At 41.7% G+C, this 12,151-nt stretch overlaps 1 protein-coding gene across 2 annotated transcripts in view; it reads left to right on the forward strand.

Annotated features, from left to right (window-relative positions):
- Positions 1-2,581: 2,581 nt before the first annotated feature.
- Positions 2,582-12,151, forward strand: part of LOC139373931 (SLIT-ROBO Rho GTPase-activating protein 1-like) — a 157,216-nt gene continuing 147,646 nt past the window's right edge. The window contains exon 1 of one of the 2 annotated variants that reach the window (XM_071115024.1): positions 2,582-3,148. In XM_071115024.1, the coding sequence (XP_070971125.1) occupies positions 3,085-3,148 (64 nt within the window). In that variant the 5' untranslated portion in view covers positions 2,582-3,084. The remainder of the gene's footprint in view (positions 3,149-12,151) is intronic. The other variant, XM_071115020.1, reaches the window with a different exon arrangement.

Below are 12,151 nucleotides of genomic sequence, written 5' to 3' on the forward strand. Positions count from 1 at the left end.
CCACAAATACAGGTGTGCCAAGCTTGTAGCGTCATACCCAAGAAGACGTGATGCTGTAATCGCTGCCAAAGGTGCTGCAACAAAGTACTGAGTAAAGGGTCTGAATACTTATGTAAATGTGATATTTCAATGTTTATTTTTTATACATTTGCTTCAATTTCTGAACCTGTTTTTTTTCTTTGTCATTATGGGATATGTGTAGATTGAGGGAGGAATTTAAAAAAAAATCTATTTTAGAATAAGGCTGTAACAACAAAATTCTGAGAAAGTCCAAAGGGGTCTGAATACTTTCCAAATGTACTGTATATAGTGTATGGGAAGATCTCCTTGCATACTCCTCGTGTCCTGTTCTCGTAGGGTCAATGCAGATAGTCTGGATAACCATTTCATAAACTATTTAGCTTCTACCCCAAGCCATAAAACTGCTGTCTCGGAGCCTATTGTTCCGTGAGCCCATACTGGTACCGTTTGCCGGACGGTAGTAGTGTGAACAGTCTAAGGCTTGGGTGGCTGAAGTCTTAGGCTTTTTTTGGGGGCATTCCTCTGACATCGCCTGATAGAGAAGTCCTGGATGTAGCACTTTGCAGTCGAGGGCAGTGCATTTGCCATGCCAAGCGGTGATGCAGCCATTCAAGAGGCTCTTGATAGTGAAGCTGTAGAACCTTTTGAGGATGCGAGGGCCCATGCCAAATCTTTTCAGCCTCCTGAGGGGGAAAAGGAGCGACAGTTTCCTCTAAACGACTGTGCGGTTGTGTGTGAACCATGTAATTCCTTAGTAATGTGGGCGCCAAGGACCTTCAAGCTCTCGACCCGCTTCACTACAGCCTTTGTCAATGTGAATGGGGATGTGCTCTCCCTTCTTTTTCCTGTAGTCCACTATCAGCTCCTTGGTCTTACTGATGTTGAGGAAGAGGCTGTTGTCCTGGCACAACACTGCCAAATCACTGACCTCTCTGTAGGCTGTCTCATCTCCTACGGTGATCAGGCCTACCACCGTCGTGTCATCAGCAAACGTGATGGTGTTGGAGTCGTGCACGGCCAGGCAGTCGTGGGTGAACAGCGAGTACAAGAGGGTACTAAGCACACACCCCTGAGAGGCCACCATGTTGAGGGTAAGTGTGGCGGAGGTGTGTTGCCTATTCTCACCACCTGGGGCCCGGCCCATCAGGAAGTCCAGGATCCAGTTGCAGAGGGAGGTGTTCAGTCCCAGGACCCCGAGCTTGGTGATGAGCTTGGAGGGGACTATGGTGTTGAACGCTGAGCTGTAGTCTATGAACAGCATTCTCACAAAGTTATTTCCTGTCTTTTCCAGGTGGGAGGGGTCAGTGTGAAGTGCAATTGAGATTGCGTCATCTGTGGATCTGTTGGGATGGTATACGAATTGGTGCGGTTCTAGGGTGTCCGGGATGATGGTGTTGATGTGTGTCATGTCCAGCCTTTCAAAGCACTTTAATTGTGGTTGAACTTACATATACTGAATGCACACAATTCAAAGCAGTATTGTGATGGGCCTTTTAGAATTTTTTACCCATCTCGATATTTGTCAGCTGGATATCTAATTTTCCTTTATGTTTAGTCATAGATCCATCTTTAAACTGTTATGTAGGGTTTGTTATTGTGACAGCGGTAAGTGTATCTCCAATGCAATTGCTGTAAACCATATCCTAAGATGTGTTCATGCTGCTAATGAAATGTAGCTTGAATAATGAACACTGTTCCTTTTCTGTGAAATGTTGTGCAATGTTTGTCTTGCCATTAAAACATGTATAACTTTTTAAATTGTTTAATAGGACATGTGTACAGGAGACTGGAAAGAATGAATCTGCACCATAACATGATCTCCTGCAGATGGAGTTATAGAACCACAGTCATTTCAGTACATATTGTTTTGTTGAATGTACAGGTATAGTGAGCAGAATTAACACTTGGTTATATTAAATACATATTAAGAGGTTTCTTCTCATAAAGCATGCTTACCACCAAATGTGCTCCATTTTCTCATAGGGCCCTCATCAGGGACATTGATCCTGGTAAAGAAAACAACTGTACATAAACTGATGCCATTTTTACATAAGATACATATTTTTTTGTTACACAGATCCGTAGGTTCTAGTGTGGTACCATAGACATAATGAAAATGCCACACAGCACAGTGAGGATAGATGGATAACTTCCAATATAAAGAATTAAAACTAAAATATTGTGTTGAATATATTGATTCTTTCTTACAGTCATTTTTAAGTGTAGAAACCCCCAAGGCTATTTAACCAATGGAAACATTGTAACACTGGTAGCAGTTACTTTGTATAATCATTCCAATGTCACTGATGCAACTTTAATACAATTTTACAGCCGTGTTTATAATATCAACACTGCCTTGGGGCGTATGTGGATCATACCCTGTACATGGCTGGGGAAAATCCAGCTGGAATTTCACTGAAATTAGCCCGAAAACATAATTGGCACTACTGGTTAGATACAAATCATGTCAATCCATCTCTTGTTTCCGCTATGCCTCTTCGATCCCTCCCATTTCCACACGGAGTCTGTGGCAGCTGTGCTGCAGTCTGTTTTGTCTGGGAAAACGGAGCAAATGGGAAGTGTGGGACCGGGGAAACTAGAGAGCACCAAAAGAACGATATATATAAGACACGTGACGTACAGTTGCCGTGTACTACCTTGGTGCCGCGTGCAATAAAACCGCGCGCCTCTCACCACATTGAAGATTTCTATTTATCGGATTATTAAAGGTTATGCAGTTGCATCGACGCGACATCTCCGCTCTGTCTGGCATTGCCAGCAGTTATCAGTGATTTCATTGATTGATATCAGGATTTCGTGTTGGCCTCCTTTTCTAGGACTACTCGTGTATAAGGAGAACAATGGACTAAACCTTTTCTTGAATAGCTACTTTACAAGGGAATAAATCTAATTTGAAAGTTGGCGCCGAGTTTTCGTGGCTACAAATTGTTGTTTGGTAGGGGAAAACTACTCCATCCGTGTGATGCTTCGAGTGTTATAGGCGTGCAGCAAGACGAGCCTTTTAATAGTTGAATTTCCTAACTACTCTGAATCGACCCGAAAATGTCTAATACAAAGTTCAAAAAGGATAAAGAAATCATTGCTGATTACGAGAGTCAAGTTAAAGGTAAATTCGTTTTACATTTCGCCTACTTTGATTTTAGCCCCATTATGGGGTTAATTTAGTGAGCTGTGTCTAAACTCAAGAGTATGAGATATATAGCCTAGCTGACCCTGTGCTCCGTAAAGCTTTTGCCAGACTCACTGATGAGAGATCAACAATATGATTGGGCTACTAAAGAAGTAGTTGTTATATTCTGTGTTTGTGTCCAATACTATAGACCAGTTTGAGAGACCTATTTACCAGTAGATAGAAAGATATATTTTGTTTGAAAGATTAACATTTCAAGCGTTTGGGACTATCTGCATTTGTCATTTGTCATTGAGTTATTGACAGAATATTGAACAGAATAGTACTATATAGTACTCTAAATACCCCAAATTATGTTACATTCATAATAAAATATAACAATTGCTGACACCATTCAAACCAATGAGGTTCGGTACTTTAAAGCCAATTATTTCAGAATTATCTTTTCAGATAGAACCTCAAGCTCTCGATTTGTCAGGCTTTCATTCCCACTGTTGTCAAATGCTCTATCCTTTAATTTGGGTTCACTTCATTTGCCTTCCTTGTGTTTTGTATGACTTGTTTCAAATATACCTTCATCAGGCATTGTCTGCAGCCCCGGTCTGTAAAGATAGCCACATCTTATTTTAGGCGTGTCCTAATCCTTTTCCAGAACGTTCTGATTTAAATGGCTCTGCTTTGGAGTGTTCTTGTCACCTCAAACTAGCCTGGGTCTCAAAATAACAAACGCAAACAATAAAACCTGGTGCTTATACATGATTTATACAGGTGCTTCTTTTGATACTTGGCTTGGGGCCATTAACATTAATTTCCCAACTTTGTCACTCTCCAAGCCCCCTGCAAACATACAAGAGGCTTTTTTCCCAGACAAATGTACACAGAAAAGGGGCAGTTACTGCTGCTCTGTGGTAACCATGGGGACTTGGCCCTGGCCAAGGAACTGCGTTCTCCAGAGCTGTTGGGAGCTCTGACATACCACCTATTCACGTCTCCATAGCAAACCTTAAATCCAGAGAGAGGGCTGGGGGGGACGAGAGAGGGAGCAATGCTGCTTGAGGAATTACCAGATTGTGTACACTTGAGCAGAAGTTCTCATTTGCGAGGAATGTGTGTAGCCCCTTCGCTTGTGATGACTAAGGCCTTTCAGCTGTATTAGAAGGGTGATGCACAGTCATAAGGGACACTGGGGGTGCGGAACCTCCCGTTTGTCATGCAAAGTGAGCCAAATGGGGTAATAATAACACAGCTGATACAACTGGAGCATTCCTCTTGGGGAACAGAGGTCTGAATATAGCACACAGAGACAACCTGTTACTCTATGGTGGATCAGCCTTGATCTCACTGTTGGTTTTGAAGTTGAGTTATTTGGCCTCAATAGATAGTCATAGTTTTCCCCATATGACTTTTTTTGAAAGATTGATTTACCCCATGAGTAGTTCCATGATATTTTATCTGCATACCTTGCTGTCCTCTTTGCATTGCAGATCTTTAACTTTTGTATACTCTGTGTAAGAACTGTATGTTCCAGACCATTTACCTTAGATTTGTTGTATATTCATCCTATATAGCCATTCTGTTTTTCATGAATAGTGGTAGGCAGCATGAACTAAAAGTATATGTGATTGTCAGTGTCATTTGGAAATAAGGGGAAGCATGTGATATCTCCCTTATCCTTTGTCCATAGGCTAGTCTGTGTGAAGAGGTGAAAGTGGCTATACTTGGATAAAAAAAAATATATCTTATGTTCATGGAAGATTACCATCAGTCACTACTCCCAGCCTCTTGATTTGTACAAATTCCTTGGCTCTTTTATTCAACATAATCTTGACCCTTGAGATTAATGCTGTTGTGAACTTCCAAACTCTGCTAAAGCTGTCACTATCTAATTTTACACACATACCTTTGATGTTGCATACATAAGTAATGAGTTGTATTTGTAAAATACTTACTAAAAACACAACATTATCCATTCATTGTAAACCCAAGGTTCTGAAATATTTTTGGCACCTCAGTTTTGTAGCATCTTTTAACGGGTATCTCTATTTGCCAAAGCATATATCTGAAGCCGGAGGCAAGTTTTGTACAGACATTGATTACTCAAGGAGCAGAACCTCAAGCAACCCCAGAGGAAAGGAAAGGAATATGTTTGATGTGCTAGTTCCCAGCCTTGCAGCCTCTCTTTTGGAAAATTATGACTGGTATTCTTTATTTGGACAAATAGTTGTCTGAGAGGACCCTCTCAACCTCCACTATCCTATCAACTGTCAGTGCAACCACCATCATTGTCAATCTGACAGTTATGCCTGATACCAACTCCAGTGATTCTACTTAAAAATAAATATAAAGCATTTCCTACTCTTTCTACTGACAACTTCTGAGAGCTGTATGGAGAAAAGCTAAGAGTGATTATTATTCAAGTCAATAGTTTATCCTCGTATTTCATCCTCTCTAGTTTTTTGCTGTCTGGCTTTGGCAGTCTCTCTTGGCTGGCTGGCAGTGTTTTCAATCAGAGCCTAATCTGTCATTCAACTGACATTCATTTCTTAAGCATCTTCCAGGAGAAGCTTTTTTATCCTTCCCCACCAAATGGAATTAAAGTTGAAGTTATTTTGCATTCAAGGTTAGAGGAAATTATTCATAGGTGATATTACAGGAATCTACAACTCTAAACTGAACATCATGTTTTTTTTATTTTATTTTTATTTGACCTTTATTTAACTAGGCAATTCAGTCAATAACAAATTCTTATTTACAACAATGGCCTACCCCGGCCAAACCCTAACCCGGATGACGCTGGACCAATTGTGTGCCGCCCTATGGGACTCCCAATCACGGCCGGTTATGATACAGCCTGTAATCAAACCAGGGTCTGTAGTGATGCCTCTAGCACTGATATGCAGTGCCTTAGACCGCTTTAGGCCTATATATTATGTATTATCATTAAATTATGGATAGTTCATTAGTATTTAAGCCAGTTGAGGGGTGTGGGTGAAATGAGACTTCATCTGTCATTCTGTCCCTGTGACCAGCTGAACAGAGAACAACAACTTTCCCCTGTCTGTTCTCTCTTGGCCCCAGAGGCCCCTCTTGTTGGTTTGATGTCTAGCGATGGCATGCTCTCCGTGGCCTGGTTGGGCCTGTCGGCCCTCCCCCCCCACAAGTTGCTGACCGGGGTCCTGTCCCAAACCATCATAAAGGGTGCCCCTGTGGTCTTCCCCACTGCCTTTGAAATAAGAGGCTCACCCCTCGGCATTGAAGATGATAATGGCTGGGACTGTTGTCCATATGTATGCAAGGCAATGGGTGGGGGCAGATGAGAAAAAAGAAACCCGCACACTGCTCTTGCTAGTATCACTGGTCTTCATTAAGCTTCAATGGGTGGGGGCACACATCATTGTCCATGTTGATCTAGTTCTGTTTTAATATAATTTGTTTTGTGGCAAAATACATTTATATTGTGTTTACGCTACTTGTCTACTTGGATTCATGTTTTGTTTACTTGTGGTACTAGATTCATGTTTTGTTTAGGTGGCTTGAGCAGAATCTGGCATACGAGTATATTGGAAGAAAATAAATGGTGTAAGTTCATGATTAATAGCTCAATGTTTTTACAATTTTACTTCTACTACTTTGAGCAATCAGAACATAGGCCTAATGCTGCCAGTACTCTGAATGGCTGGTGAGACAGTAGTGTCTGTTGGGCGATTTCCCAATGTAAGATGGGGATCCAGAAAGCCATGTACACTAAAGCTGCCTGCTCTTTATTTAGACCTGATTCCCAGCCGTAATTGTGGCTCGTTGTGCTGACACCACCATTTTGCGTTACCAAAACCAACATTGAGACTTTCTCTTTACAGTACATTATCCAAATAGTCTTGTAGAGCAGGGGTTCTCAAACTTTTTGGGGCCAGGGACCCCTTTTGTGATGGCAAATTCATCAGGGACCAGAACATAATCAGAACACAACTCGAGTGAGATGATGATGATGATGATAATAGCATACAAGGAGTTTTACTATGACTTCGGCAGTGCATGGCTGGACAAATCTAATTAAACTTTATATAGATAGATAGTGTGGCAGATATTTGTTGTGGATTTAAAGCTAATATATTGCATTTTTCCTATAGGCAGAAAGGACTTTGCAGTTTATAGCTAAAATTACAGTGCATTTATGTATTAAAAATGTATAATTGGTGGAGTACTGTTGATACCAATATCTCTGTGAGGCTCCCAGGCCCATGTTGCCCATGGTTAAGAACATCAATTGTAGAGTAATAAAATTACATCGTATTACCTCTCAACTTATTTCACGGATCCCTTGGCCAAAATTTGTTTAATCTGCTAGTAATGTTAATAAAAATTATATATTTTTTTAGTTCTTGCTGAGGACTCCACTTTGAGAACCCCTGACGTTGAGAGAAGACACCACGAAGGGCAGCTCATGGAATGCTTTCTCAGAATGTTGAAAACATGGGAAGCTGTCTATTTTCTGTCTGCTCTGCCTACCAGTTTCCTAAAGTCTTGACTCGTCTAGGATATCCTGTTTTTCATTCCTTTTTTTTACTGTCCATCCCAATGGGGGAAAAAAATACTAACCAAGGTCATGACCTTTTTTTCTCCAAATGGGCAACCTGGAAGTACTTTTTAGTTGCCAGCTGTTTCCTACATTATGTAATAGACCCAATGCCCTCAACAGAGATTTTAATGATACTTGTAAGATCACAATACAAATCATGTATCAGCCTTCCTTTGATCAGTTGATTTTATGGCGATGCCTCGGAGCATGTAATAGCAGTGGTTTTATGAACAATATAATCAATCTAACTGTGCCCAGGAGGCTGCTGGGTGATACTAGAGAGCCATTTATGGGCAGGCAGCTGTTCTTCCTCAGCATCTTCATTCAGGAACACACTAAAAGGTGTCATCATGTAGAAGGTTATGAGACATTCAAACTCTGTGGTCTGTGTGATTGCATTCTGGTTGAAGTGGCAGACAATGGTGCAAAATTGAACAGCTAGAGAGTAGCAGATTTATTGTAGTCTTTTGTGCCCTACTATAGTGCCCAAGGCTTGTGCTCTGTTGACACTATGAAAGAAGTTGGTTATGACCTAATGATTTTTGCAGATAATCTGTTTTGTGAGGCTGTAAAACAGTGTTTCCTTGAAGGAAAGGTTGAAGGGTATGATTGTGTTGTACCAGATATATAATCCTGTGCGCATGCCGGCAAGTTGACGAGAGGGAGTAGGGGTGGGCCGATGTGAGTGCATTTTAAAATCCATTTAAAATGCACCATCACAAAAGTCCATTACTAATTTTAGGCAGGTCCTAAGAAACACTAAAATGAATTTTCAAAAGAATAGCATATTTTGAGTTTGACTGTTATAGGCTGCACATTATTGGATGCTAAATGTTTCTGATCAGTGACAGATGAGCTACACCTCCACTTATTTTCCCAGCCAGAGACGATGAACAAAATGGCCTATACAGACGGCGATTCAGTGAAACAAAATCCCATTGATTATCAGACAAGTCACAGGCTTTTGTCTGGAGTAGGCTACTAAACCGGTGAAGAGCAACATAATCCACTACACTAATCATGAGCAGCTCTCACATCAATTTAGCTAACATTTCCCCAGCCTAATTGTAGCCTAACCAATATCCAAACTGATATTCAGTGAAAACAAAAATCTGACTGATTTATCAAGACTAGTCCCCATGCTTGATTCAAAGCAGCGTGATTGTGCTGTCCCTGTCAAAACGGTGATTAAATGATCATAGTTGACCACACGCAGGTATTGCTTCAAATTTAATATAATGCTTGGATGATTTTGGGACAGGGCCGGCGCTAGAACTAATCAGTTGGAAGGGCCTTTGATCATAGGCTGGCACGTTATTATTTTTTCACAGGACCTCCTATATGTGCTCGGGTGTCCACAACTTTTTTTTACAGGTGTTCTAGTAAAGACCATAGGCAGCTTGTGAGTTTCAAGTTTGGGGAAGCTTACAACTTATCCTACTGTTTCGACCAATCAATGTGACAGTTCTGATTTATTTTTATATGCTAATTTTCCTGGAACAGTTTCATTTCAATAATAATGTTTTAGTTTCTCAATCTTTGTCACGTAGTTACACCTGTATTTTGGGAGTTTCTCCAATTCTTCTCTGCAGATTCTCTCAAGCTCTGTCAGGTTGGATGGGGAGCGTCGCTGCACAGCTATTTTCATGTTTCTCCATAGATGTTGGATTGGGTTTAAGTCCGGGCTCTGGCTGGGCCACTCAAGGACATTGACTCCTGTGTTGTCTCTGCTGTGTGCTTAGGGTTGTTGTCCTGTTGGAAAGTGAACCTTCTACCCAGTCTGAGGTCCTGAGCTCTCTGATGCAGGTTTTCATGAAGGATCTCTCTGTACTTTGCTCGGTTCAGCTTTCCCTTGTTCCTGACTGGTCTCCCAGTCTCTGTCACTGAAAACATCCCCACAGCATGATGCTGCCACCCATGCTTTACCGTAGAGATGGTTCCAGGTTTCCTCCAGATGTGACATTTGGCATTCAGACCAGAGAATCTTGTTTCTCATGGTCTGAGAGTCCTTTAGGTGCCTTTTGGCAACATCCAAGCAGGCTGTTGTGCCTTTTACTGAGGAGTTACTTCTGTCTGGCCACTCCACCATAAAGGCCTGATTGGTGGAGTACTGCAGAGATGGTTGTCCTTCTGGAAGGTTCTCCCATCTCCACAGAGGAATTCTGGTGCTCTTTCAGAGTAACCATTGAATTCTTTGTCACTTCCCTGGGGTTCAAGGCCCTTCTCCCCCAATTGCTCAGGCTGGCCTGCTCTAGGAAGAGTCTTGGTAGTTCCAAACTTCTTCCATTTCAGAATGATGGAGGCCACTATGTTATTGGGGACCTTCAATGCTGCAGAAATGTTTTGGTACCTTTCCCCAGATCTGTGTGTCAACACAATCTTTTTTTCTGAGCTCTACAGACCAAAGGGTCTGAATACTTACACTACCGTTCAAAAGTTTGGAGTCACTTAGTCACCTTGTTTTTGAAAGAAAAGCACTTTTTTTGTCCATTTAAAATAATGACACAAATATTAATTTCCACAAAGTTTGCTGATTCAGTGTCTTTTAGATATTTTTGTCAGATGTTACTATGGAATACTGAAGTATAATTACAAGCATTTCATAAGTGTCAAAGGCTTTTATTGACAATTACATGAAGTTGATGCAAAGAGTCAATATTTGCAGTGTTGACCCTTCTTTTTCAAGACCTCTGCAATCCGCCCTGGCATACTGTCAATTAACTTCTGGGACACATCCTGTCTGATGGCAGCCCATTCTTGCATAATCAATGCTTGGAGTTTGTGGGTTTTTGTTTGTCCACCCGCCTCTTGAGGATTGACCACAAGTTCTCAATGGGATTAAGGTCTGGGGAGTTTCCTGGCCATGGACCCAAAATATCTATATTTTGTTCCCCGAGCCCCTTAGTTATCACTTTTGCCTTATGGCAAGGTGCTCCATCATGCTGGAAAAGGCATTGTTCGTCACCAAACTGTTCCTGGATCCTCAAAGTCTTTGCCTCACTGTGCATGCAGATGAATTCACACCTGCCTCTGCCATTCCTGAGCAAGCTCTGTACTGGTGGTGCCCCGATCCCACAGCTGAATCAACTTTAGGAGACGGTCCTGGCGCTTGCTGTACAGAAACCCAGCCTAAAACCCCAAACAGCAAGCAATGCAGGTGTAGAAGCACGGTGGCTAGGAACTTAGAAAGGAACCAGGCTATGTGGGGTGGCCAGTCAGCTTCTGGCTGTGCCGGGTTGAGATTATAACAGAACATGGCCAAGATGTTCATAAATGACCAGCATGGTCAAATAATAATAATCACAGGCAGAACAGTTGAAACTAGAGCAGCAGCACGGCCAGGTGAACTGGGGACAGCAAGGAGTCATCATGCCAGGTAGTCCTGAGGCATGGTCCTAGGGCTCAGGTCCTCCGAGAGAGAGAATTAGAGAGAGCATACTTAAATTCACACAGGACACCGGATAGGACAGGAGAAGTACTCCAGATATAACAAACTGACCCTAGCCCCCCGACACAAACTACTGCAGCATAAATACTGGAGGCTGAGACAGGAGGGGTCAGGTATTGTGTGTAATTCGATGAGGGAAAAACATTTTATTTAATCAATTTTAGAATAAGGCTGTAATGTAACTGTGGAAAAAGTCAAGGGCTCTGAATACTTTCTGAACGCCCTGCAGTTTTTACAGATATCAAAAAAATCTTTCATTTACGAAGACTATTATATTACCGATCAATTATCTCAAATCTCCCAGCAGCACTATTTGCAGTGTTGGCCCACTGTCTTACTATACAGTGGGGCAAAAAAGTATTTAGTCAGCCACCAATTGTGCAAGTTCTCCCACTTAAAAGGATGACAGGCCTGTAATTTTCATCATAGGTACACTTCAACTATGACAGACAAAATGAGGGAAAAAATTCAAGAAAATCACATTGTAGGATTTTTAATGAATTTATTTGCAAATTATGGTGGAAAATAAGTATTTGGTCACCTACAAACAAGCAAGATTTCTGGCTCTCACAGACCTGTAACTTCTTCTTTAAGAGGCTCCTCTGTCCTCCACTCGTTACCTGTATTAATGGCACCTGTTTGAACTTGTTATCAGTATAAAAGACACCTGTCCACAACCTCAAACAGTCACACTCCAAACTCCACTATGGCCAAGACCAAATAGCTGTCAAAGGACACCAGAAACAAAATTGTAGACCTGCACCAGGCTGGGAAGACTGAATCTGCAATAGGTAAGCATCTTGGTTTGAAGAAATCAACTGTGGGAGCAATTATTATGAAATGGAAGACATACAAGACCACTGATAATCTCCCTCGATCTGGGGCTCCACGCAAGATCTCACCCTGTGGGGTCAAAATTATCACAAGAACGGTGAGCAAAAATCCCAGAACCACA

The sequence above is a fragment of the Oncorhynchus clarkii genome, chromosome 2 (assembly GCF_045791955.1).
Source record: "Oncorhynchus clarkii lewisi isolate Uvic-CL-2024 chromosome 2, UVic_Ocla_1.0, whole genome shotgun sequence".
NCBI classification, from domain to species: domain Eukaryota; kingdom Metazoa; phylum Chordata; class Actinopteri; order Salmoniformes; family Salmonidae; genus Oncorhynchus; species Oncorhynchus clarkii.